Raw genomic sequence first — 26,617 nt, 5'->3', positions numbered from 1 at the left:
CAAAAATAATTAAAAGAAAACGTGTATTTGTATTTGTATAGATGTTAAAATACCCCAGTAAGTACTGTTGCAGGGTGTCTGTTTGTGAAATAGAAATTAAACGAACTAAAAAATGATGGGCAACGTCTTACCTCTTCAGAAGGACGTCTCCTATCAGGAAGCACTAGAGTATTTGCATGACTTCCCGGGACTAAAGTAGATCCTATACTCATCCTGGGTCCAACGAGCATGTACCGCTTCTCTCCTGATCTGTACTGGATGCTGTGACACAGTGTCCCATCATAATTAGTCTCTGGCAGATATTTAGGTGTATAGTCTGTGGATTTGGAGCACTGCATTGCAATCAGCACAAAAATACTGACGAGAAAAAGCACAGAAACTGCGCCCAAAGTTATCATGAGGTAAAAGATCACATTACTGTCCTCATCATCTTTTGCTGCGCTTTTAACATCAGAAGCTGCAAAAGCCTCTTTGGGCTCCACAAGTTTGACGATCACAGTAGCTGTTGCTGAGAGAGAAACGTTGCCGTTGTCTTTGACCAGTATGAGCAGTTTATGCTCAGCCTCGTCTGTCTCTGTGAATGAGCGAAGTGTTCTGATCTGTCCTGTATAGCGGTCCAAAGCAAAGAGACTGTGGTCAGTAACTTCCTGCAGTGAAAAGAGCAACCAGCCGTTATATCCTATATCAGCGTCATAGGCTCTGACTTTAGTCACCAAGTGTCCTGCGTTGACGTTTCGGGGAATCTCCTCCACACCTTGAGCAGAGCCGTTGGAGCTGAGTGGATACAGGATGACTGGAGCGTTGTCGTTCTGATCCAGGATGAAGACGTTGACCGTGACGTTGTTGCTTAGTGGCGGAGTTCCAGAATCGGAGGCAACAACTTGAAACTGGAAAGTTTTCAGCGTTTCAAAGTCAAAACTTTTCAGCGCGGTGATTTGTCCGTTATCACTGTTTATATTCAGGGATGACATAATCTCATTTTGGCTCCCCTCTCTCATAATGTGATATGAAATGGCTGCATTGTCATTTAAGTCATTGTCTGAAGCGCTTACAGAAAATATAGACTTTCCAGCAACGTTGTTTTCTACGAGATAAAACTCTAAAGGATTTTGTTTGAAATGTGGACTGTTGTCATTTACGTCTGATATCTCAATGCGCAGAGTTTTAAAAGTTGATAGTGGAGGTTCACCGCAGTCGGTGGCTTTTATTGTTATTTCATAATGGGACACCACCTCTCGATCCAAAACATCCTTAGTTACCACTGAGTATGTGTTTTCCTTATAAGAAGGTTTTAATTCAAAAGGCACTTCATTAATAATGCTTGATATTATTTTTCCATTCACACCGAAGTCTTTGTCTTTCACACTAAGAAGTGAAATAACGGTGCCAAGCTTTGAATCTTCAGGCACTGTGTTTGAAAGTGATGTAACTTCGATTTCAGGCGGGTTATCGTTGACATCTAGTACTTTTATAATCAGTCTACACTCGCCCATCAATGGAGGCGTTCCTTTATCCGATACCTCAACATCCACTTCATACACGTTGTTTTCTTCATAGTCCACTACTCCTTTGACCGTAATTTCTCCACTTATTTTGTCCAGTTCAAAAATATCATAAACTTTCTGCCATAAAGTTTTTCCGAGAGTATATTCAACTTCTCCATTAGTACCTTCATCATAATCTGTCGCATTCATTCTAAATACTGATGCACCGACGGGTATGTTTTCTTTTATAGACAAGTGATAAATCTCCTGACTAAATATTGGACGATTGTCATTACTGTCCAGAACAGTTATGGTAACATTTAATGTGCCTGATCTTGGAGGTTTTCCTCCATCGACAGCTGTCATCACTAGCTTGTGTTCATTATTTTGTTCTCTATCTAGTGATTTCTTAAGCACTAAAAACGGTACCTTTCCTGCATCACTTTGACGGATATTTACTTCAAAATGTTCATTTGAGGTTATAGTATATGTACGAATAGAGTTAATTCCAGCATCGGGGTCGCGAGCAGTGTGCAGCTGAAATCTCTTCCCTGGCAGTGTTTGTTCAGCTATTTCAAATGTCTGCTCTCTTGCAGGAAAACTAGGAGAATTATCATTTATGTCAGTAATTTCTACGATTATGTAGTGTATTTCCAAAGGGTTCTCTACAAGAATTTTTACCTCCATGCGGCAAGCACCGCTGCCCTGACAGAGTTCCTCTCTATCGATATGATTACTGACATACAATGCCCCACTATTCTGGTTTACCTCAAAAATACCGTCCTCACTTCCAGAGACAACACGGAACCGTCGGTCACCCAAAGAGGTTACATCAAGCCCGAGATCCTTCGCAACATTTCCAACAACAGTGCCATCTTCCACCTCCTCTGCAACAGAATATCTTATTTGAGCCAAAGCTTCTCTTCCGGAAAATAGCATCAACGCCAAATAAAAGGCAAACCGGGAGTAGTGACTTGTTGGAGTCTCCATAATTTTTCAACAGCATATAAATCCACAGGAGCTGTTAATGCCAAGAGCAATAACCGACTCGCTTACCGCCGCATATTTACAAAACCAACAACAGGGTTTTGTCGGCTGGTATATTTGGTCCAAGTGCTTTGCTCAGCTCAGACAAAGGGTTTGCAAGGGGAGGGACAATGTTCTTAAAGGTTTTCTGATTTCATAGTGACACCCAGAGGCTGTGCTGAGGAAGAACCTCATATGCTGTTTTTTTTTTTTCTTTTTCCCATTGATTGAATCCTCTTTTAGGCTTGAGAACTGAATTAAAGTTGACTGGCTCTCGAACAACCAATAAAAATTTAGTATTTTAACATTTTCTAGTCTCTTCCCTCTTTCTCTTGATTTACCCCATAAAAACTTGCTCATAACTTGCTCCAACAGATAATGGCATTAATCAATCATTGTGTTTCTTTAACATTCCTTCACCTGATAGCCTGATAGTTTTTGGCACCATGGATAGCGATCACAGGCTCTCCCACAGAACTTTAATTGCAAAAAGTGACATATAAACAACTACCAAGAGAGCCAGTAAAGGCTCCCAACACATGCTCAAAGACAAAAAAAAAAAGAAAGGGAAAAAAAAACAATCAGCACCAAGGGCAGCGAATAGTTCGCAAAAATACAAGGGATTATTATTATTATTATTATTATTATTATTATTATTATTTGTACATGTATGGCTTTATAGTTTATCAGTGAATGTGATCTAAAAAGAAACAGCAGGAAAACATAGCACATTGAACAGAGTGGCTCGGGAAGCGTACAAAATCCACCCAGCCAGACGAACCCAAACTTTCTTGCTTTGAAGTAATAGCGCGAACCACTGCACCACTATGGTACTTGCTGCCATTATAACTGATATTGTAAAGCAAGCCGAAAACGGAAAGGGAAAATGCTTTTACAAAAGGGTGTTAAGGTCTTACCTCTTCAGAAGGACGTCTTCTATCAGGAAGCACGAGAGTATTTGCATGGCTTCCAGGTACTATAGTAGATCCTATACTCATCCTGGGTCCAACTAGCATGTACCGCTTCTCCCCTGATCTGTACTGGATGCTGTGACACAGTGTCCCGTCATAATTAGTCTCTGGCAGATATTTAGAAGTATAGTCTGTGGATTTGGAGCACTGCATTGCAATCAGCACGATGATGCTGACGAGAAAAAGTACAGAAACTGCGCCCAAAGTTATCATGAGGTAAAATATGACATTACTGTCCTCCTCATCTTTTGCTGCACTTTTAACATCAGAAGCTGCAAAAGCCTCTTTGGGCTCTATAAGTTTGACTATCACAGTAGCTGTTGCTGAGAGAGAGACGTTGCCGTTGTCTTTGACCAGTATGAGCAGTTTATGCTCAGCCTCGTCTGTCTCTGTGAATGAGCGAAGTGTTCTGATCTGTCCTGTATAGCGGTCCAAAGCAAAGAGACTGTGGTCAGTAACTTCCTGCAGTGAAAAGAGCAACCAGCCGTTATATCCTATATCAGCGTCATAGGCTCTGACTTTAGTCACCAAGTGTCCTGCGTTGACGTTTCGGGGAATCTCCTCCACACCTTGAGCAGAACCGTTGGAGCTGAGTGGATACAGGATGACTGGAGCGTTGTCGTTCTGATCCAGGATGAAGACGTTGACTGTGACATTGTTGCTTAGTGACGGAGTTCCAGAATCTGAGGCAACAACTTGGAACTGGAAAGTTTTCATTGTTTCAAAATCAAAACTTTTCAGCGCAGTGATTTGTCCGCTGTCGGGATGTATATTCACAAAGGATGCCATAACATTGCGGCCAGCTCCCCCCCTGAGTATATGATAGGATATTGCTGCATTTTCGTTGCAGTCTTTATCAAATGCACTGACAGAGAATATTGACGCGCCAGCCGCGTTATTTTCCGTCAAGTATAATTCTAGTGGATTATGTGAGAACTCCGGAAAATTATCGTTCACATCTGACACCTGAATGTTCAACTTTTTAAAGGTGGAAAGAGGCGGCTCACCACAGTCTGTAGCTGTTATTGAAATGTCATAATGTGACACAGTTTCCCTATCTAGTGATTCTTTTGTTACTAACGAGTACATGTTTTCTTTAAATGACGGTTTTAATTCAAATGGTACATTTTCTGTTAGATGACATATGACTTTGCTATTTAAACCAGAATCAGCATCTGTAACAGTAATGAGAGCGACCACGGTACCCTGTTTTGAGTCCTCGGGGACTATGCTGGATATTGAAGTCACTTCTATTTCTGGTTTATTGTCATTGACATCTTGAATCTTTATTATAATTCTACAGTCAGTCGTCATCGGTGGCTGACCTTTGTCTGAGGCTTGGACATCTAAATTGTAAACATTGGCTGTCTCATAATCAATTTCTCCGATAACTCGAATTTCTCCCGTGAGTCTGTCTAAAGTAAATAGTCGCAACACACTGGAAATAATATCACCCCCAAAAGTATACTCGACGTCCCCGTTAATACCCTCGTCTAGATCTGTTGCTTGGACTTTGATTATAGTCTTGTCTAATGGGGCATTTTCTTGCAATGTAACGGAATAAACCTCTTGAGAAAATACTGGTCTGTTATCGTTGTTATCAAGAACCTTTATATTAAGGCTCAGATTTGCGGATTTTGGCGGCGTCCCCCCATCCATAGCGGTTAAAATCAGGCTGTGGTTTGTTTTCCGCTCTCTGTCCAAGTTTCTCTGCAGTACGAGGAAAGGGATTTTATCTTCCCCTCTGTCTCGAATTTCAAGATGAAAATGATCGTTTTGACTGAGTTTATAAATCTGCACCGCATTTACTCCAACATCTCGGTCACGAGCGCCTGGTAACTGAAATCGTGCTCCTGGCAGCGTGGTCTCTGCTATTTCTATTACCTTTTCTTTCTCAGCAAAACTGGGTCTATTGTCGTTAGTATCTATTATTTCAACAGTAACATAGTGGACTTCAAGGGGGTTTTCAACAACAATTTTTAGATCTAATAAACAGGCAACATTTCTATCGCACAGCTGTTCCCTGTCCACATTTTCGTGAACATACAACGCCCCATTGTTCGGGTTTACCTCAAACAGCGTACCCTGGGCTCCAGACACAATACGAAAACGCCTGCTTATCAGTGTACCGACATCGAGCCCCAGATCCTTTGCAACATTTCCAATAATAGCTCCCACTTTAACATCCTCTGGAGTCGAATATTTAATCTGAGCTAAAATCACCTCCACACAACAGAAGAGCGCGGCGAAAACCAGAGGATGCGGCCAAGTTATCATTCTGCCTCTTTGTCCTTTGGCAAAATCATATGTAATAAAATCCACGCGTATTTTTCCACTTAGTAATCATCCAGTTTTCCTGAGATTTTACTCCAGACATCCGTTTTCGTGAAAAGAAAAATACACAGACGAAACCCCAAACGTTGATATTCTTTGTGGCCGAGGTGAAAACGCACACATTACAAGGGGCTGAGTGGAATTTTGCACTTCCTTATAGTAACACTGACACCCACAGGATCATTCAGCGCTTACATTTAGTAGGAAATGGGGAAAAACAGATTCGACTAAACAGAAACTTTTGTAATTTAATATATTAAACTTTTTATTCAAATGACTATTCGTGTGACAAGGCAAAAATATCCTAGGGCATCATCACAAGCACTAACTCTGTATTGTAGCATAGTTAAAGAGCTTCAGTGTCCTGTGATAACCGAGCATAGTTAAATACCTTAATAAGAGCTTTTCAGCACCATGGACAGTGGAAAAGTCTTAAAATCACATCAATAACAACAGCGTGCTCGGTTATCTCTCTCTTCGATGATCAATAACCACGTCAGTATCGTGGGCAGGACTACAAAATATGTTTAGTGGTAACATTGCTAACACATTTACAACACAAATAGAAGGACATCACTCAAAACTACTAAGATGCCTCGCCAATACCACGTGCCAGCACTTCCATTATCTTAAAAAACCGACAGGGAGTCATAAAGATTATCCAATAGGTGAGGCAAAATTAGGCAATTGCATTAAAATAATCATCATGAATTTATCCTACCTCTTCAGATGGCCGTCTTCTGTCTGGCATCACCAGAGTATTTGTATGGCTTCCTGGTACTATAGTAGATCCTATACTCATTCTGGGTCCAACTAACATGTACTTCCTGTCTCCAGATCTGTACTGGATGCTGTGACACAGTGTCCCATCATAATTTGCTTCTTGTAAATATTTAGAAGTATAGTCTGTGGGTTTGGAGCACTGCATTGCAATCAGCACGATGATACTGACGAGAAAAAGTACAGAAACTGCGCCCAAAGTTATCATCAGATAAAATATGACATTACTGTCCTCATTATCTTTTGCTGCACTTTTAACATCAGAAGCTGCAAAAGCCTCTTTGGGCTCCACAAGTTTGACTATCACAGTAGCTGTTGCTGAGAGAGAAACGTTGCCGTTGTCTTTGACCAGTATGAACAGTTTATGCTCAGCCTCGTCTGTCTCTGTGAATGAGCGAAGTGTTCTGATCTGTCCTGTATAGCGGTCCAAAGCAAAGAGACTGTGGTCAGTAACTTCCTGCAGTGAAAAGAGCAACCAGCCGTTATATCCTATATCAGCGTCATAGGCTCTGACTTTAGTCACCAAGTGTCCTGCGTTGACGTTTCGGGGAATCTCCTCCACACCTTGAGCAGAGCCGTTGGAGCTGAGTGGATACAGGATGACTGGAGCGTTGTCGTTCTGATCCAGGATGAAGACGTTGACTGTGACGTTGTTGCTTAGTGGCGGAGTTCCAGAATCGGAGGCAACAACTTGAAACTGGAAAGTTTTCAGCGTTTCAAAGTCAAAACTTTTCAGCGCAGTGATTTGTCCGTTATCACTGTTTATATTCAGGGATGACATAATCTCATTTTGGCTCCCCTCTCTCATAATGTGATATGAAATGGCTGCATTGTCACTTAAGTCTTTGTCCACTGCGCTTACAGAGAATATTGATTTTCCAGCAACGTTATTTTCGGACAGGTAAAAGTGTATTGGATTTATGGGAAAATGTGGTCTGTTGTCATTTACGTCTGCTACCTGGATGTTCAAAGTTTTAAAAGTAGATAAAGGGGGCTCACCACAGTCGGTCGCTTTTATTGTCAATTCATATTGAGATACCTCCTCTCGGTCCAAAAGATCTTTAGTGACAACGGAATAAACGTTCTCTTTATATGATGGTTTTAATTCAAAAGGTAAGCCTGCGGTTAGGCTGAGAATAATTTTCCCATTCACACCAGCATCTTTATCTCGCACACTGATGAGTGAAATCATTGTGCCGGGCTTTGAATCCTCAGACACTGTATTTGAAAGCGATGTGATTTCAATTTCTGGCGGATTATCATTGATGTCTTTTATCTTTATAATTAATCTGCACTCACCGGTTAATGGAGGTGTTCCTTTATCTGATGCCTCGATATCCAGTTTATAAACGTCGTTTTCTTCATAGTCCACTATTCCCTTTATTCTTATTTCCCCACTTATTTTATCCAGTTCAAATATATCATAGACTTTTTTCTTGAGTGTTTTTCCAAGGCTGTATACAATTTCACTACTGGAACCTTCATCTGGGTCTGTCGCATTCATTCTAAATATTGAAGTCCCTACTTGAACATTTTCATCTATTTCTATTTGGTAGCTCTCTTGACTAAATGTTGGACGGTTGTCATTTGTGTCAAGAACGATTATAGTAACATTTATGGTGCCTGATCGCGGAGGTTTTCCTCCATCAACTGCAGTGACAGTTAACGTGTATTTGTTGATTTTTTCTCTATCCAACGATTTCTTCAGCACTAAAAATGGTATTATATCCTCATCGCTCTGTCGGATTGTTACTTCAAAATGTTCGTTTGAGGTTAAAGTATATGTACGAATTGCGTTAATTCCAGAATCGGGGTCCCGAGCAGTGTGCAGCTGAAATCGTCTTCCTGCCATGGTTTGTTCAAAAATTTCAAACCTCTGTTCTTTTTCGGGGAAAACAGGGGAGTGATCGTTAATATCAATAATTTCTACAAGTACGTAGTGTATTTCCAAAGGGTTTTCTGCTATAATTTTTAGCTCCATTATGCATGCCCCACTGCCCAGGCAAAGCTCCTCTCTGTCGATTTTCTTAAACAAATATAGATCCCCGTTGTCCTGGTTTACATCAAAAAACGCATCCTTGGATTCAGACACAACACGGAACCGCCGGCTGGTCAAAGAGCTGATATCAAGACCGAGATCCTTTGCAACATTTCCGACAACAGTTCCATCTTTCACCTCTTCTGCAACAGAGTATCTTATTTCTGCCGAAGCCCCTTTCCCGACAAACAGCAGCAAAGCTACATGGAGAATAAACCAGACCCCATTCCTTCCACGACTTCGTTTTTCGTTCTCCATTGTAATCAAACAACAGATTTAAAAACAATGTTTGGACTACCTAGCTCATTGCCTGTTGTATATAATGTATAAAGCGCGATTTGGAAAGATTGCGAGCTCGATTCAAGCGTCTTCTCTGCTTATAGCAGTGGCAAACAAAAGCTTTGTGAGAGGATGGGTAAAGTGGTCTCTAGTTTGTCAATGTAATACTGACACCCAGAGGTTACTGGAGAAGTATAGAGTCATAAATTACAGTGTTTAAAAAGAAACCGTTATTCCAACAATTAAACAGGTTATCAGGGGGTTTAAATTTTGTTCCACATGTTGATTATCTCAGAAGATGTTATTTAACCCGCTTCTGAATAAAGAAGATCAGCCCGGACCAACACTATTCAGCAGCACATATTTGATTTAAGAATTAAAGTTCCGTTCAGCAAAGTAGCATGCAAGATATCTGGTAACGTGCAATTCCACCGGTTTTTCATGAGGATCGCCCGCATTACCTAGACCCATATTTGATTCAGTAGAAGCATTATGAATCACCATTTATCGTGACCAAAATGTCAATGAAACTAACTTTAGTGTGAGCACTGTAGCCTTTAGGTATGATACTTTAGAATTGTGATTTCAAAAAAGAAAAGAAAATTTAGATGATATAAAAAGTCAAATTGATGGAAAAGAATGCAGAAAAACATGTGACATCGCACTTTAAAGCTCTTACCTCTTCAGAAGGACGTCTCCTATCAGGAAGCACAAGAGTATTTGCGTGACTTCCTGGTACTATAGTAGATCCTATACTCATCCTGGGTCCAACTAGCATGTACCGCTTCTCTCCTGATCTGTACTGGATGCTGTGACACAGTGTCCCATCATAATTAGTCTCTGGCAGATATTTAGAAGTATAGTCTGTGGATTTGGAGCACTGCATTGCAATCAGCACGATGATGCTGACGAGAAAAAGTACAGAAACTGCGCCCAAAGTTATCATGAGGTAAAATATCACATTACTGTCCTCATCATCTTTTGCTGCACTTTTAACATCAGAAGCTGCAAAAGCCTCTTTGGGCTCCACAAGTTTGACTATCACAGTAGCTGTTGCTGAGAGAGAAACGTTGCCGTTGTCTTTGACCAGTATGAGCAGTTTATGCTCAGCCTCGTCTGTCTCTGTGAATGAGCGAAGTGTTCTGATCTGTCCTGTATAGCGGTCCAAAGCAAAGAGACTGTGGTCAGTCACTTCCTGGAGGGAAAAGAGCAACCAGCCGTTATATCCTATATCAGCGTCATAGGCTCTGACTTTAGTCACCAAGTGTCCTGCGTTGACGTTTCGGGGAATCTCCTCCACACCTTGAGCAGAACCGTTGGAGCTGAGTGGATACAGGATGACTGGAGCGTTGTCATTCTGATCCAGGATGAAGACGTTGACTGTGACGTTGTTGCTTAGTGGCGGAGTTCCAGAATCTGAGGCAACAACTTGGAACTGGAAAGTTTTCAGCGTTTCGAAGTCAAAACTTTTCAGCGCAGTGATTTGTCCATTATCCGAATTAATATTTAAAAATACTGCATTTTTCTGTTGACCGCTTTCCTCTCTGATTATACGATAAGTTAAAGCCGCGTTTTCATTCAAATCTTTATCTGAGGCAGAAACTGAAAATATCGGCTTTCCAGGCTCGTTATTCTCTACCAGGTAAAGTTCAACTGGATTCTGTGCATATTGTGGCGCATTATCATTCACGTCTGACACATCAATACTCAAAGTTCTGGATGTGGACAGAGGAGGCACGCCACAGTCTGTAGCTGTTATTGTGACGTCGTAATGGGAAACTGATTCTCGGTCTAATTTATGTTTAATAACTAAGGAGTACATGTTATCTTGAAATGACGGCTTTAAATCAAATGGGGCATTGTCTGAAAGACTACATATTACTTTACCGTTTAAACCCGCGTCTTGGTCTGTAATACTGATCAAAGCCACCACAGTCCCAGGTTTGGAGTCTTCTGATACCATCTTTGACAAAGATGTCACCTCTATCTCAGGTTTATTATCATTTACGTCCAGCACCTTGATAATCACCCTGCAGTTAGTGCTCATCGGAGGTTGTCCTTTGTCAGTGGCGTGGACGTCCAACTTGTATACCTCCATATTCTCAAAGTCAATTCCGCCTTTCACTCGAATTTCACCAGTGTCCTTATCTAGGCTAAATGTATCATACAATTTAGTGTTAAGTTCTCCACCAAAAAAGTATTCAATCTTTCCGTTTACACCCTCATCCAGATCAGTTGCATTTACCGTAGTTACACTAGTATCCCTATCAACATTTTCAGGTATTGTAACTGAATATAATTCTTGGTTAAATGTAGGGTGGTTATCATTTGAATCGAGGACTATGACAGTGACATTAAGAGTCCCCGTTCTCGGTGGATTTCCGCCATCAACTGCTGTCAGTATCAGTTTGTGTTCGTTCTCCTTTTCCCGATCCAGAGACTTTTGTAAAACTAAAAATGGTACCTTGTCCTCTCCCATCTCTCTAATTTGTAAACTAAAATGATCGTTATGGTTTAATTTGTACATGCGTACACTATTAGTAACAACATCTGGGTCCCGTGCGGCTGGCAACTGGAAACGTTTTCCTTGAAGAGTGGATTCAGGAATTTCTACTATTTTTTCTTCATCAGTGAAGCTGGGTGAATTATCATTTACATCTATGATTTCCACTCCTACATAATGTATTTCCATGGGGTTCTCAGCTACAAGTTTTAGGTTTTTAATACATGGATGTATTCTTTCGCACAGCTCCTCTCGGTCGATATTTCCGTGAACATACAGAACGCCATTGTTCGAATTTACTTCAAACTGAGCATCTTCAGCTCCAGAAACAATACGAAACCGTCGTTCCTCCAGTGAACTGATATCCAGTCCCAGATCCTTTGCCACATTCCCAACAACACTTCCTACCTTTACTTCCTCTTGAATCGAATATTTTATCTGAGCTGAAACCCGCTCCACACAGCTGAGCATCAGAGAAAAGCTGATAGCAAACCACCAGCACTGCGTTCCTCGTCTTTGTCCTCCTGCCTCCATCGTGTTAGATAACAAATACTGTATCTACCCACAGGTATTTATCGTTAAGAAGTTAGAATAAATCACAAAATATCCCGTCTGAAATGCTTCCCATTTTCCCTCGTATTCATGGAAAAATCACGGCTACCCTTGTTTCTCTGGACGATACCGTCTCCTCTCTTGCAACCAGAACAAAACCTCTATGGAAGGGGCAGGGCCACTATTGTAACATATTAGTTTGATGCAGATATGACACTGACACCTTGTGGACTGAACATCTTGTTACTCATTGTTAAAGCAATCAGCTACATGTGTTACACAAATATGTTTCCAACATGTAGTCTGCTCACTAAAAATTAACAGTCTTTCTTACTGAACTTTTTTTTTGTTTGCTATTTCTTTGTTATTTGTACAGCAATATGTTCAAATAATGGAGTACTTTTGCAGTTTCTGGAGCCCTTTTTGTTTATCTTAGTATTTTTGTGACATTTAGTAAACAGACTAATATATCATGCAGGGCTAACTGCAAAAGAGAACTCTATTTGTCATTGTGGCATTATTGTTTAATAACGCAGTAGTTGCCGAATGCGCACTCTGTTTCCTTAACAAAAATGTGACTTAGAAAAAATTACACTCAGACTGGCTGAAAATAAAAGATAGAATGACTCAAGTAAATGGAAAGGCTGTTTTAATCACTTTCACAGTGCAAATGAATTAATGTGAAACCATCAGATTTGAACTTGAACACCACCACTAGCTGACTAAACGTGATCTCTTATCAGAACCACGGACAGCGCTTGAGAATACCGCTGTTTCGCCCATAGTTTCCTGATATATGGGTCATCTTTCTTATTTATTGTGGTTTTTTTATGAAGCAATTTCTGCCTTATTAACAATTTATGTTCCAAAAATTTGTGCTACTAGTTATGATAATGGGTAGCCTCGCGAGACAACTTTTAGAGGTAGTAACTAAATTACTTTCTAATTCAGTTCCAAAAAAAAAATACAAATCAAAAAGCTCGAGCACATTTCTTCCATGTTCTAAACACTAATCATATATGTTTAAAAGGAAAAATTATTCAGGTAGAAGGAAGTTTCATCTTTATAATCTTTACAAGCAAAAAGACCTTCAATTTAAATCAAGTTATGTTCTTACCTCTTCAGAAGGACGCCTCCTGTCAGGGAGTACGAGAGTATTTGCGTGACTTCCAGGTACTATAGTAGATCCTATACTCATTCTGGGTCCAACTAGCATGTACCGCTTCTCTCCTGATCTGTACTGGATGCTGTGACACAGTGTCCCATCATAATTAGTCTCTGGCAGATATTTAGAAGTATAGTCTGTGGATTTGGAGCACTGCATTGCAATCAGCACGATGATGCTGACGAGAAAAAGCACAGAAACTGCGCCCAAAGTTATCATGAGGTAAAAGATCACATTACTGTCCTCATCATCTTTTGCTGCACTTTTAACATCAGAAGCTGCAAAAGCCTCTTTCGGCTCCACAAGTTTGACAACCACAGTAGCTGTTGCTGAGAGAGAAACGTTGCCGTTGTCTTTGACTAATATGAGCAGTTTATGCTCAGCCTCGTCTGTCTCTGTGAATGAGCGAAGTGTTCTGATCTGTCCTGTATAGCGGTCCAAAGCAAAGAGACTGTGGTCAGTAACTTCCTGCAGTGAAAAGAGCAACCAGCCGTTATATCCTATATCAGCGTCATAGGCTCTGACTTTAGTCACCAAGTGTCCTGCGTTGACGTTTCGGGGAATCTCCTCCACACCTTGAGCAGAACCGTTGGAGCTGAGTGGATACAGGATGACTGGAGCGTTGTCGTTCTGATCCAGGATGAAGACGTTGACTGTGACATTGTTGCTTAGTGACGGAGTTCCAGAATCTGAGGCAGCAACTTGGAACTGGAAAGTTTTCATTGTTTCAAAGTCAAAACTTTTCAGGGCAGTGATTTGTCCATTTTCTGAATTAATATTTAAAAATACTGCGTTTTTCTGTTGACTGCTTTCCTCTCTGATTATACGATACGTTAAAGCCGCGTTTTCATTCAAATCTTTATCTGAGGCAGAAACTGAAAATATCGTCTTTCCAGGCTCGTTATTTTCTACCAGGTAAAGTTCAGCTGGATTCTGTGCAAATTGTGGCACATTATCATTCACGTCTGACACATCAATACTCAAAGTTCTGGATGTGGACAGAGGAGGCACGCCACAGTCTGTAGCTGTTATTGTGACGTCGTAATGGGAAACTGATTCTCGGTCTAATTTATGTTTAATAACTAAGGAGTACATGTTATCTTGAAATGACGGTTTTAAATCAAATGGGGCATTGTCTGAAAGACTACATATTACTTTACCGTTTAAACCCGCGTCTTGGTCTGTAATACTGATCAAAGCCACCACAGTCCCAGGTTTGGAGTCTTCTGATACAATCTTTGACAAAGATGTTACCTCTATTTCAGGTTTATTATCATTTACGTCCAAGACATTGATTATTACTGTGCAATCCGCACTCATCGGAGGTTGTCCTTTGTCCGTGGCGTGGACGTCCAACTTAAAAATATCAGTTTTCTCAAAGTCAATTTGCCCATTGATTCGAAGCTCACCAGTGTCCTTATCCATATTAAAAATCTCATATAAATTACCTTTAAGTTCGCCACCAAAAAGGTATTCAATTTGTCCATTTAGTCCCTCATCCAGGTCAGTCGCATTTAGCTTAATTACAAACACACCCGCATCTGTATTCTCACGTATTGTAGCGTAATAAACTTCTTGACTAAATGTAGGGTGGTTATCATTCGAATCGAGGACTATGACTGTGACATTAAGAGTCCCTGATCTCGGTGGATTTCCGCCGTCAATTGCTGTTAGTATCAGTTTGTGTTCACTTTCCTTTTCCCGATCCAGAGACTTTTGTAAAACTAAAAATGGTACCTTGTCCTCTCCTCTCTCTCGAATTTGTAAACTAAAATGATCGTTATGGTTTAATTTGTACATACGCACAGTATTAGTAACAACATCTGGATCATGCGCAGTTGGCAACTGAAATCGTCTGCCTGTTATAGTGGATTCAGACATTTCCAATATTTTTTCATATTCTTGAAAACTGGGTGAATTATCATTTACATCCACGATTTCCACGCCCACATGATGTATTTCCATGGGGTTCTCAGCTACCAATTTTAAATTTTTGATACATGGATGTATTCTTTCGCACAGCTCCTCTCGGTCGATATTTCCGTGAACATACAGAGCGCCATTGTTCGGATTTACTTCAAAATGAGCATCTTCAGCTCCAGAAACAATACGAAACCGTCGTTCCTCCAGTGAACTGATATCCAGTCCCAGATCCTTTGCCACATTCCCAACAACACTTCCTACCTTTACTTCCTCTGGAACTGAATATTTTATTTGAGCTGATACCCGCTCCACACAGCTGAGCATCAGAGAAAAGCTGATAGCAACCCACCAACACTGCGTTCCTCGTCTTTGTCCTCCTGCCTCCATCGTTTTCGTTTAGATAATAAATACTGTATCCACTCAGAGGTGTTTACCGTAAAGGAAGTAGCCTAAATCAACACTTCTTCCCATATTCCCTCGTATTCATGGAAACATCACGGTTACACTTGTTTCTGTCTGAGGTATCGTCTTCCCTCTGCCAACCAGAACAAAACCTCTGTGGAAGGGGCAGGGCCAGAGCTAAAACATATTAGTTTGATGCAGATATGATACTGACACCTTGTGGACTGAACATCTTGTGACTCATTGTTAGAGCAAACATCTACATGTAATATACAAGTATGTTTCCAAATGTGTCCCAGTCACTATTAAAACAAGTCTAAAAATGTTTTCTTAAGAATTTTTTGTACCGTGATGGATGTAATTTGTCACATATGTCAGAGTCTCAGGAATCAAATTTCATGTATTTTTGCGTCATATGATGATCAGCTGATAGACGCGTACAGTATATCATAATGACTAATTGCAACAGTGAATTCTGATATTTGTTAGTATTACATTAATGCTTTGTAATGATGCAGGATTAGCCAAACGCACAAGTGATTCTGATAAAACTGCGCGCAGACTGGATGAAAAATAATCGAGGACACAGCACACGCGAGTTTCAGGCTTGTATTGCTCAGTTTCACGTTTCAGATGAATTAACAGGATCCCATTCGAACAGTGGATAGGTATATTACTATTTCCACGACGCAGTAATATGTAACACAATTAGTGATTTCTAATAAGTGTGATAGAAAACATAGGATTGGCGCTAAATACAAAAAGGTCTGAAACGAAAAACTGATTTGAACTTGAAGACCACGAGTTTATGTCTGAACGTCACCTGTCCATGGACAACGCTAATGAATATGCATGTGTTTTGCCACAGTTTCCCAATCTGAGTGGCGTGACCTTCTTTATTTAGTTACTTATCTTTTCTAAACTAATCTTCGCCCCATGCATACGTGGATATCCCAGCAATTAGTGCAGTGTCAAAAGACTACAGAATATAATGAGCAGTCTTTCAAAATGATGGTGATAACAACTAAAATACTGTTTGAAAATAAAGTGTGTAAAAAAAAAAGAAGAGAAGAATGAAATAAAACGATTAAAAACCTTAAATACATTTACATCATGTACTTCATATGCTTCAAAAGTTAATGATACATCGTAAAAGCAACTTGGTCTTGACAACCAAAATAACCTTGATTTAAAATCGCACAATGGACCTACCTCCTCAGAAGGACGCCTCCTGTCAGGGAGTACGAGAGTATTTGCGTGACTTCCTGGTACTATAGTAGATCCTATACTCATTCTGGGTCCAACTAGCATGTACCGCTTCTCTCCTGATCTGTACTGGATGCTGTGACACAGTGTCCCATCATAATTAGTCTCTGGCAGATATTTAGAAGTATAGTCTGTGGATTTGGAGCACTGCATTGCAATCAGCACGATGATGCTGACGAGAAAAAGCACAGAAACTGCGCCCAAAGTTATCATGAGGTAAAAGATCACATTACTGTCCTCATCATCTTTTGCTGCACTTTTAACATCAGAAGCTGCAAAAGCCTCTTTGGGCTCCACAAGTTTGACAATCACAGTAGCTGTTGCTGAGAGAGAAACGTTGCCGTTGTCTTTGACCAGTATGAGCAGTTTATGCTCAGCCTCGTCTGTCTCTGTGAATGAGCGAAGTGTTCTGATCTGTCCTGTATAGCGGTCCAAAGCAAAGAGACTGTGGTCAGTAACTTCCTGCAGTGAAAAGAGCAACCAGCCGTTATATCCTATATCAGCGTCATAGGCTCTGACTTTAGTCACCAAGTGTCCTGCGTTGACGTTTCGGGGAATCTCCTCCACACCTTGAGCAGAACCGTTGGAGCTGAGTGGATACAGGATGACTGGAGCGTTGTCATTCTGATCCAGGATGAAGACGTTGACTGTGACGTTGTTGCTTAGTGACGGAGATCCAGAATCTGAGGCAACAACTTGAAACTGAAACGTTTTCAGTGTTTCAAAGTCAAAACTTTTCAGCGCAGTGATTTGTCCATTATCCGAATTAATATTTAAAAATACTGCGTTTTTCTGTTGACCGCTTTCCTCTCTGATTATACGATAAGTTAACGCCGCGTTTTTGTTCAAATCTTTATCTGAGGCAGAAACTGAAAATATCGGCTTTCCAGGCTCGTTATTCTCTACCAGGTAAAGTTCAACTGGATTCTGTGCATATTGTGGCGCATTATCATTCACGTCTGACACATCAATACTCAAAGTTCTGGATGTAGACAGAGGAGGCACGCCACAGTCTGTTGCTGTTATCGTGACGTCGTAATGGGAAACAGATTCACGGTCTAATTTATATTTAATAACTAAGGAGTACATGTTATCTTGAAATGACGGTTTTAAATCAAATGGCACATTGTCTGAAAGACTGCATATTACTTTACCGTTTAAACCCGCGTCTTGGTCTGTAATACTGATCAAAGCCACCACAGTCCCAGGTTTGGAGTCTTCTGATACCATCTTTGACAAAGATGTCACCTCTATCTCAGGTTTATTATCATTTACGTCCAGCACCTTGATAATCACCCTGCAGTCGGTACTCATCGGAGGTTGTCCTTTGTCTGTGGCGTGTACATCTAGTTTATAAACATCCACCGTCTCAAAGTCAATGTTTCCTTTTACTCGAATTTCACCAGTGTTTTTATCTAAGCTAAACATTTCATAAATCTTTGGGTCAAGTTGACCACCGAAAACGTACTCTATTTCTCCGTTTGAACTGTCGTCCAAATCAGTTGCATTTACGGTAATTACACATGTATTCACCTCTACATTTTCGTGTATTGTTACTGAATACACTTCATGACTAAATGTAGGGTTATTGTCATTTGAATCGAGGACTATGACTGTGACATTAAGAGTCCCTGATCTCGATGGATTTCCGCCGTCAAATGCTGTCAGGATCAGTTTGTGTTTATTTTCCTTTTCTCGGTCCAAAGCCTTCTGTAAAACTAAGAATGGTATCTTGTCCTCTCCCCTCTCTCGAATTTGTAAAGTAAAATGATCGTTATTGATCAATTTGTACATCCGTACTGTATTAGTAACAACATCTGGATCATGTGCAGCTGGCAACTGAAATCGTTTACCTGGGAAAGTAGACTCTGAAATCTCCAGTATGCTTTCTTCCTCTTGAAAGCTGGGTGAATTATCATTTACGTCTATGATTTCTACTCCTACATAATGTACTTCCATGGGATTCTCAGCTACCATTTTTAGGTTTATCAGACAAGGAGAAATGCTTTTGCATAGCTCTTCTCTGTCAATGTTCTCTTGCACAGAGAGGACGCCATTTCTCGGATTTACTAGAAATTGATTATTTTCAGCTCCAGAGACAATACGAAACTGTCTTTCCTCTAGTGAAGTGATATCCAGTCCCAGATCCTTTGCCACATTCCCAACAACACTTCCTACCGTTACTTCCTCTGGAACTGAATATTTTATCTGAGCTGTAACCCGCTCCACACAGCTGAGCATCAGAGAAAAGCTGAGAGCAAGCCACCAGCACTGCGTTCCTCGTCTTTGTCCTCCTGCCTCCATCGTTTCGCTTTATGTTTCCAATTATATACCCACTTAAAAGTCCTTTGAGCAAAGGAAGTAGTTTAAATAACAAAATATCCAGTGCGAAATATGTTGCATATTCCAAACCAACCGATGTATTAATCACGGCTACACTTGTTTCTGTGGAAGGTACCGTCTCCTCTCTGTCGACCAGAACAAAAACTGTATGGAAGGGGCAGGGCCAGCACTAAGATATACCAGTGTGATGCTGATATGACACTGACACCTTGTGGACTGAACACATGAGTATATGTTCATGAACAAAACTACCACATAAACTGCAACATCAGCCCGTCTGCAAGTTGTCGCTTCGTGTCTAGAAAATTGTTCTAATTTTTGCTTGTAACGTATGTGTTTCAAAGTAATACATCCGAATAACAATTTACTTCTACGAATTAAAGGCAGCAAATTTTCAGTTTTTTTCAAAAGAGTATGTTGATCAGTTAACCCACTTCAAGGCTTTCATATCATCGTCCCTAATCGTACTAGTCAACATCATATTTGTATTAGTATATGCAAGTGTTGTATTTTTCTTTAGGTCAAAGCAATTTAGCTTCGTGTGCGATTATTTCCCTAAAAGAAAAAAGTGTGACTTTGACGAAATTGAATGATGATTGAGTGAAAGGATGACAGGGTTTGAACTCAATTAACAACATTTTTCTAAGGAAAACAAATAAGAATCAACTACAAGGGATCTATGGATTTCTGATAAAAACAAACAAACAAACTCATAGACGCCTAAATTAATATAGCTACTGAATCGTGTAATTTAATCCACAAATAAACACGCGACATTTTTAGTAAAAAAAAAAAAAAAACAACAACAACAACACAGAAAATCGAATTCTCATATTATGAAGAAAACAAACTAACTTAAATTTCAGCAGTTTAACCACTTGCCAGGACCATGGACAGTGCTAACAAATATGCTGCAATTCAGGTGTAATATTATCTTTAAATCAGGAGCATTATATGTTTTACTTCTAAAGGGAATCACGTCTGGTAAGACAGTTAAAACTTAAACATGGTCTTACCTCTTCAGAAGGACGTTTCCTATCAGGAAGCATTAGTGTACTTGCGTGACTTCCTGGTACTATAGTAGATCCTATACTCATTCTGGGTCCAACTAGCATGTACCGCTTCTCTCCTGATCTGTACTGGATGCTGTGACACAGTGTCCCATCATAATTAGTCTCTGGCAGATATTTAGAAGTATAGTCTGTGGATTTGGAGCACTGCATTGCAATCAGCACGATGATGCTGACGAGAAAAAGTACAGAAACTGCGCCCAAAGTTATCATGAGGTAAAATATGACGTTACTGTCCTCATCATCTTTTGCTGCACTTTTAACATCAGAAGCTGCAAAAGCCTCTTTGGGCTCCACAAGTTTGACAATCACAGTAGCTGTTGCTGAGAGAGACACGTTGCCGTTGTCTTTGACCAGTATGAGCAGTTTATGCTCAGCCTCGTCTGTCTCTGTGAATGAGCGAAGTGTTCTGATCTGTCCTGTGTAGCGGTCCAAAGCAAAGAGACTGTGGTCAGTAACTTCCTGGAGTGAAAAGAGCAGCCAGCCGTTATATCCTATATCAGCGTCATAGGCTCTGACTTTAGTCACCAAGTGTCCTGCGTTGACGTTTCGGGGAATCTCCTCCACACCTTGAGCAGAGCCGTTGGAGCTGAGTGGATACAGGATGACTGGAGCGTTGTCATTCTGATCCAGGATGAAGACGTTGACTGTGACATTGTTGCTTAGTGACGGAGTTCCAGAATCTGAGGCAACAACTTGGAACTGAAGCGTTTTTAATGTTTCGAAGTCAAAACTTTTAAGGGCAGTGATTTGTCCATTATCTGAATTAATATTTAAAAATACTGCGTTTTTCTGTTGACTGCTTTCCTCTCTGATTATACGATAAATTAACGCCGCGTTTTCATTCAAATCTTTATCTGAGGCAGAAACTGAAAATATCGGCTTCCCAGGCTCATTATTTTCTACCAGGTAAAGTTCAACTGGATTCTGTGCAAATTGTGGCGCATTATCATTCACATCTGACACATCAATACTCAAAGTTCTGGATGTGGACAGAGGAGGCACGCCACAGTCTGTAGCTGTTATTGTGACGTCGTAATGGGAAACTGATTCTCGGTCTAATTTATGTTTAATAACTAAGGAGTACATGTTATCTTGAAATGACGGTTTTAAATCAAATGGGGCATTGTCTGAAAGACTACATATTACTTTACCGTTTAAACCCGCGTCTTGGTCTGTAATACTGATCAAAGCCACCACAGTCCCAGGTTTGGAGTCTTCTGATACAATCTTTGACAAAGATGTCACCTCTATCTCAGGTTTATTATCATTTACGTCCAGCACCTTGATAATCACCCTGCAGTCGGTACTCATCGGAGGTTGTCCTTTGTCAGTGGCGTGGACATCCAACTTGTATACCTCCATATTCTCAAAGTCAATTCCGCCTTTCACTCGAATTTCACCAGTGTCCTTATCTAGGCTAAATGTATCATACAATTTGGGGTCAAGTTCTTCACCAAAAAAATACCCAATTTCTCCGTTTGAACTCTCGTCCAAATCAGTCGCCTTTACCGTAGTTACACTTGTACCCGCATCTACATTTTCTGGTATCGTTACTGAATAAACTTCTTTACTAAATGCAGGATGGTTATCATTTGAATCCAGGACTATGACTGTGACATTAAGAGTCCCTGATCTCGGTGGATTTCCTCCGTCAGTTCCTGTCAGTATCAGTTTGTGTTCGTTCTCCTTTTCCCGATCCAGAGGCTTTTGTAAAACTAAGAATGGTATCTTATCTTCTCCCCTCTCTCTAATTTGCAAACTAAAGTGATCGTTATGGTTTAATTTGTACGTTCGTACTGTATTAGTAACAACATCTGGATCATATGCAGTTGGCAACTGAAATCGTTTACCTTGGAGAGTTGATTCAGGAATTTCTAATATTTTTTCTTCATCAGGAAACCTTGGTGAATTATCGTTTACATCTATTATTTCCACTCCTACATAATGTATTTCCATGGGGTTTTCAGCTACCAGTTTTAGGTTTTTAATACATGGATGTATTTTTTCGCACAGCTCTTCTCGGTCGATATTTCCGTGAACATACAGAGCGCCATTGTTCGGATTTACTTCAAAATGAGCATCTTCAGCTCCAGAGACAATACGAAACCGTCGTTCCTCTAATGAACTGATGTCCAGTCCCAGATCCTTTGCCACATTCCCAACAACACTTCCTACCTTTACTTCCTCTTGAATTGAATATTTTATCTGAGCTGAAACCCGCTCCACACAGCTGAGCATCAGAGAAAAGCTGATAGCAAACCACCAGCACTGCGTTCCTCGTCTTTGTCCTCTTGGCTCCATCGTTTTCGTTAAGATAACAAAATATGTATCCACTCACAGGTCTTTACATCCAAGACCGTTGTCTAACATTCATTTTTCAAGACATAACATCCACTCTGAAATATACCCAATATTCCGAAGCTTCCCATGTATAAATCACGGCTACACTTGTGTCTGTGGATAGTGTCGTCTCCTTTCTGTCCACCACAACAAAACCTCCGTGGAAGGGGCAGGACCAGTGCTATAACACAAAAACTGGATGCTGATATGACACTGACACCGTGTGGATTCAAAAAATTAAGACATTTTTACGTTTTGAGGATTTTTTGTTTGTTTGTTTGTCGTTGTTGTTTGTTTGTATATTAAGATAGTTGAGAATTGACGCAATAACAGGACCCGTGTGGGTTCCTACGCGGCCCTCTGGAATGGGCTTACGGCATTTGGGTCGTCTACTTAATCCAGCGCGCAAAACTGGTACAGTTTTACGGACTGTTTTTAAAATATACCCTCAAAAAATCAGCAATATCAGTGTGTTTGCAAACTGGATAGTTCCATTTGTGCTTATTACGTATTTATATAGCTTTTCAAGTTGCAAAGACAGGGAAGTGTCACGATCAAAGCTTTCAGTTCAGGTACCCTAATCATACTAGTGAATATTACCTTCCATAAATACAATTTTATTCAGGTATGCATCCCTCCTTTACTACAATTATACCTACATAAATAAAAATAACAAAATAAGATAAAATAGGATAAAATAAATATATTTTCTTTGTTTCTGAATAAAGAAATTTCTTTCTTGCTTTTCTTTACGGTACCAGTACACTGCACTTAGGGAGAACCAAACAAAATATGATTTCATGTTATTTACCTGCACTACAAAACTTCAACACGGATATACAGAACACTGATTAAAATTATTTGCATTATATAGTAAAATGGACCGCATGTTTTATCTCCAAAGAGAGTGGTGTTTGCCAGGGGGGAATTTTATTTTCATTCCCGAAACAGCTTTAAGTAAAAACGTGCTCTTACCTCTTCAGATGTTCTTCTCCTATCAGGAAGCACGAGAGTATTTGCATGACTGCCCGGAACTATAGTAGATCCTATACTCATTCTTGGTCCAACTAGCATGTACCGCTTCTCTCCTGATCTGTACTGGATGCTGTGACACAGTGTCCCATCATAATTAGTCTCTGGCAGATATTTAGAAGTATAGTCTGTGGATTTGGAGCACTGCATTGCAATCAGCACTACGATGCTGACGAGAAAAAGTACAGAAACTGCGCCCAAAGTTATCATGAGGTAAAAGATCACATTACTCTCCTCATCATCTTTTGCTGCACTTTTAACATCAGAAGCTGCAAAAGCCTCTTTGGGCTCCACAAGTTTGACAATCACAGTAGCTGTTGCTGAGAGAGAAACGTTGCCGTTGTCTTTGACCAGTATTACCAGTTTATGCTCAGCCTCGTCTGTCTCTGTGAATGAGCGAAGTGTTCTGATCTGTCCTGTGTAGCGGTCCAAAGCAAAGAGACTGTGGTCAGTAACTTCCTGGAGTGAAAAGAGCAGCCAGCCGTTATATCCTATATCAGCGTCATAGGCTCTGACTTTAGTCACCAAGTGTCCTGCGTTGACGTTTCGGGGAATCTCCTCCACACCTTGAGCAGAGCCGTTGGAGCTGAGTGGATACAGGATGACTGGAGCGTTGTCGTTCTGATCCAGGATGAAGACGCTGACTGTGACGTTGCTGCTTAGTGACGGAGTTCCAGAATCTGAGGCAACAACTTGGAATTGGAAAGTTTTCAGCGTTTCAAAGTCAAAACTTTTCAGCGCAGTGATTTGTCCATTATCCGAATGTACATTCAGGAAAGATGTAATAGCATCCTGTAGACCATCACCTCTCACGATGTGATATGTAATTGCTGCATTTTCATTCAAATCATCATCAACTGCGCTCACAGAAAATATTGGTGCGCCCGGGGTGTTGTTTTCTATCAAATACAACTCAAATGGATTCTGACTAAAAACTGGTGTGTTGTCATTTACATCTGACACCTGAACACTCAGTGTTTTCACTGTTGAAAGCTGAGGTTCACCGCAATCAGTAGCTGTTATTGTGATATCATAGCGGGAAACAGTTTCTCTGTCTAAACGGCCCTTTGTAACGAGCGAGTACATGTTTTCCTCAAGTGATGGCCTCAGATCAAATGGAACATCCTGCGATACTTTACAAATAACCTTCCCATTAACGCCTGAATCTTTGTCCACAACGCTGATGAGGGCGATGACAGTGCCGGGCTTTGAATCCTCTGGGATTAAGCTGGACAGCGACGTTACTTCAATGTCTGGTTTATTGTCGTTCACGTCCTTTATTTTAATCATTACTCTACTTTCGGCCTTCCAGGGTGGCTGACCTTTATCTGAAGCCTGCAAATCTAGCCTGTACAGCTCAATTTCCTCAAAGTCTACTTTTCCCTTTACACGAATCTCACCGGTGATGCTGTCCAATTCAAAGGTGTCGTGCACTTTTTTCTTTTGTGTTTTTCCAAAGTTGTATTCAATTTCACTATTCAAACCTTCATCCTTATCTGTAGCGTTTAATTTTATAACTAGGGTCCCTTTTGGTGCATTTTCATCCAGTGACACAGTATATACATCTTTGCTGAACACAGGTCGGTTATCATTCGCGTCTAGCACGGTGATGGTTAAATTAAGGCTTCCTGATTTCGCTGGACTCCCCCCATCTACGGCTGTTAACAGTAAACGATGCTCTGCCTTTTGCTCTCTATCCAAAGACTTTTTTAGTACTAAAAAGGGCATCTTGTCCTCTTCACTGTCTCTGACTTCAATATCAAATAAATCCGTGGGATTCAGTGTGTATTTTCGAAGTGATTGTGCACCAAAATCAGGGTCTCGGGCAGCATGAATTTGGAAACGAGTACCTGGAGGCGTATTCTCTGCTATTTCCAGTCGCTGTTCGCTTTCTGGAAAAGTCGGCGAATGATCATTAATATCGGTTATTTCAACTCCAACATAATGTATTTCCAGTGGGCTTTCAACAACAATTTTCAGGTTTATCAAACAAACCTTGCTTCCATCACAGAGCTCTTCACGATCCATCTTTTTCCCAACATACAACACTCCATTGTTCTGATTTAACTGAAACAGATCGTGAGTTGGACCCGAAACAATGCGAAATTTCCTGCCAGTTAAACTGCTGATCTCTAGTCCTAAATCCTTTGCAACATTTCCAACAGGAGATCCCACCTGAACTTCTTCTGGAACAGAGTATCTTAGCTGGGCCAAAATTCTCTCCGCAAAGCACAGCAACACAATCCCGGCGACCCACCAGCAGTTCACGCGGTGTCTTTGTCCTCCTTCCCCCATCCCGAGGTAAATATATAAGGGCTTTCTCGGAGGCAAACTCAGTTATCCTATCGCTTATGGAGTCAGTCTCATTAGAACATTTTCACGATTCTCCAGAAGATTAAATTCTATTAACGAAGATTTACCGCTGTTCGTTTTATTTGATATCTAGCCTCCTCTACACACTCCCTGTGTACACCTCCACCAGATAGGAAGCACAGATGGGCAGGGCCTGTGCAGAATGAAGCGCACAACCATTCCCTATGCCATACCGACACCAAGTGGTCACTATAGTATGATACGAAACGCTTTGGATGAAGCCTGCCTGTTACAGCTGGTCACCTTCATATCTGGTATTCTGTAAGTAACTCAAAAATGTGATTCAAATAGTTTTTATTAAAAAGCAAATAGGATCAATAATAATCCCTTCAGTCGAGAACACTTATAGAGCACTCAGTCCCGCCTACTACAGACTTTCTGAAAGGGATGTAATTAAATCAGGGCAGACATTCATTTGCTATGGCGGTCACCTTTGACCGGGAACATCACAGATATAACAAAGTTGATTAAAAAACTAAAAATTCAACGAAAGAGGTGCCCATCACTTTTATATGTTCAAGTGCATAGTGTGGAGGATGTCATCAAGACTTGAGGCAATCGGATGTAAAACAAAATATTTGTGAGTTTTTTTTATTTGTAAATGGTCAGATTTGACACGACAGGAAGGTTAATAACGCTATTAGAAAGCTTTCTTCGTGTAATTAATTTAAAAACAAAACCTCTTCACGGACTTAAACTGATTAATGTTTGTCGGTAGCAAAAAAGACAAGCA

The 26,617-nt window shown here is 40.5% G+C and overlaps 1 protein-coding gene across 11 annotated transcripts in view; it reads right to left on the bottom strand.

The window, feature by feature from the left end:
- The window catches only part of LOC146392371 (protocadherin alpha-C2-like), a 217,762-nt gene that overhangs the window by 181,898 nt on the left and 9,247 nt on the right, over positions 1-26,617 (bottom strand). Inside the window, exon 1 of one of the 11 annotated variants that reach the window (XM_084946469.1) lies at positions 23,455-25,976. The exons of 3 other annotated variants lie outside the window; for them this stretch is intronic. In XM_084946469.1, coding sequence (XP_084802595.1) covers positions 23,455-25,806 — 2,352 coding nt within the window. In that variant the 5' untranslated portion in view covers positions 25,807-25,976. Of the gene's footprint in view, positions 1-131; positions 2,786-3,427; positions 5,971-6,536; positions 9,066-9,591; positions 12,156-13,084; positions 15,611-16,669; positions 19,214-20,082; positions 22,625-23,454; positions 25,977-26,617 lie in introns of those variants that run through there. 7 more of the 11 variants (XM_084946386.1, XM_084946394.1, XM_084946410.1 and 4 more) reach the window with 7 other exon arrangements.

This window comes from Perissodus microlepis, chromosome 2 (assembly GCF_051167445.1).
Source record: "Perissodus microlepis isolate ML-2025 ecotype Zambia chromosome 2, ASM5116744v1, whole genome shotgun sequence".
Classification (NCBI taxonomy): Eukaryota; Metazoa; Chordata; class Actinopteri; order Cichliformes; family Cichlidae; genus Perissodus; species Perissodus microlepis.
Note: the sequence above shows the minus strand (reverse complement) of the source record. Positions and strands in the feature narration are given on the sequence as shown.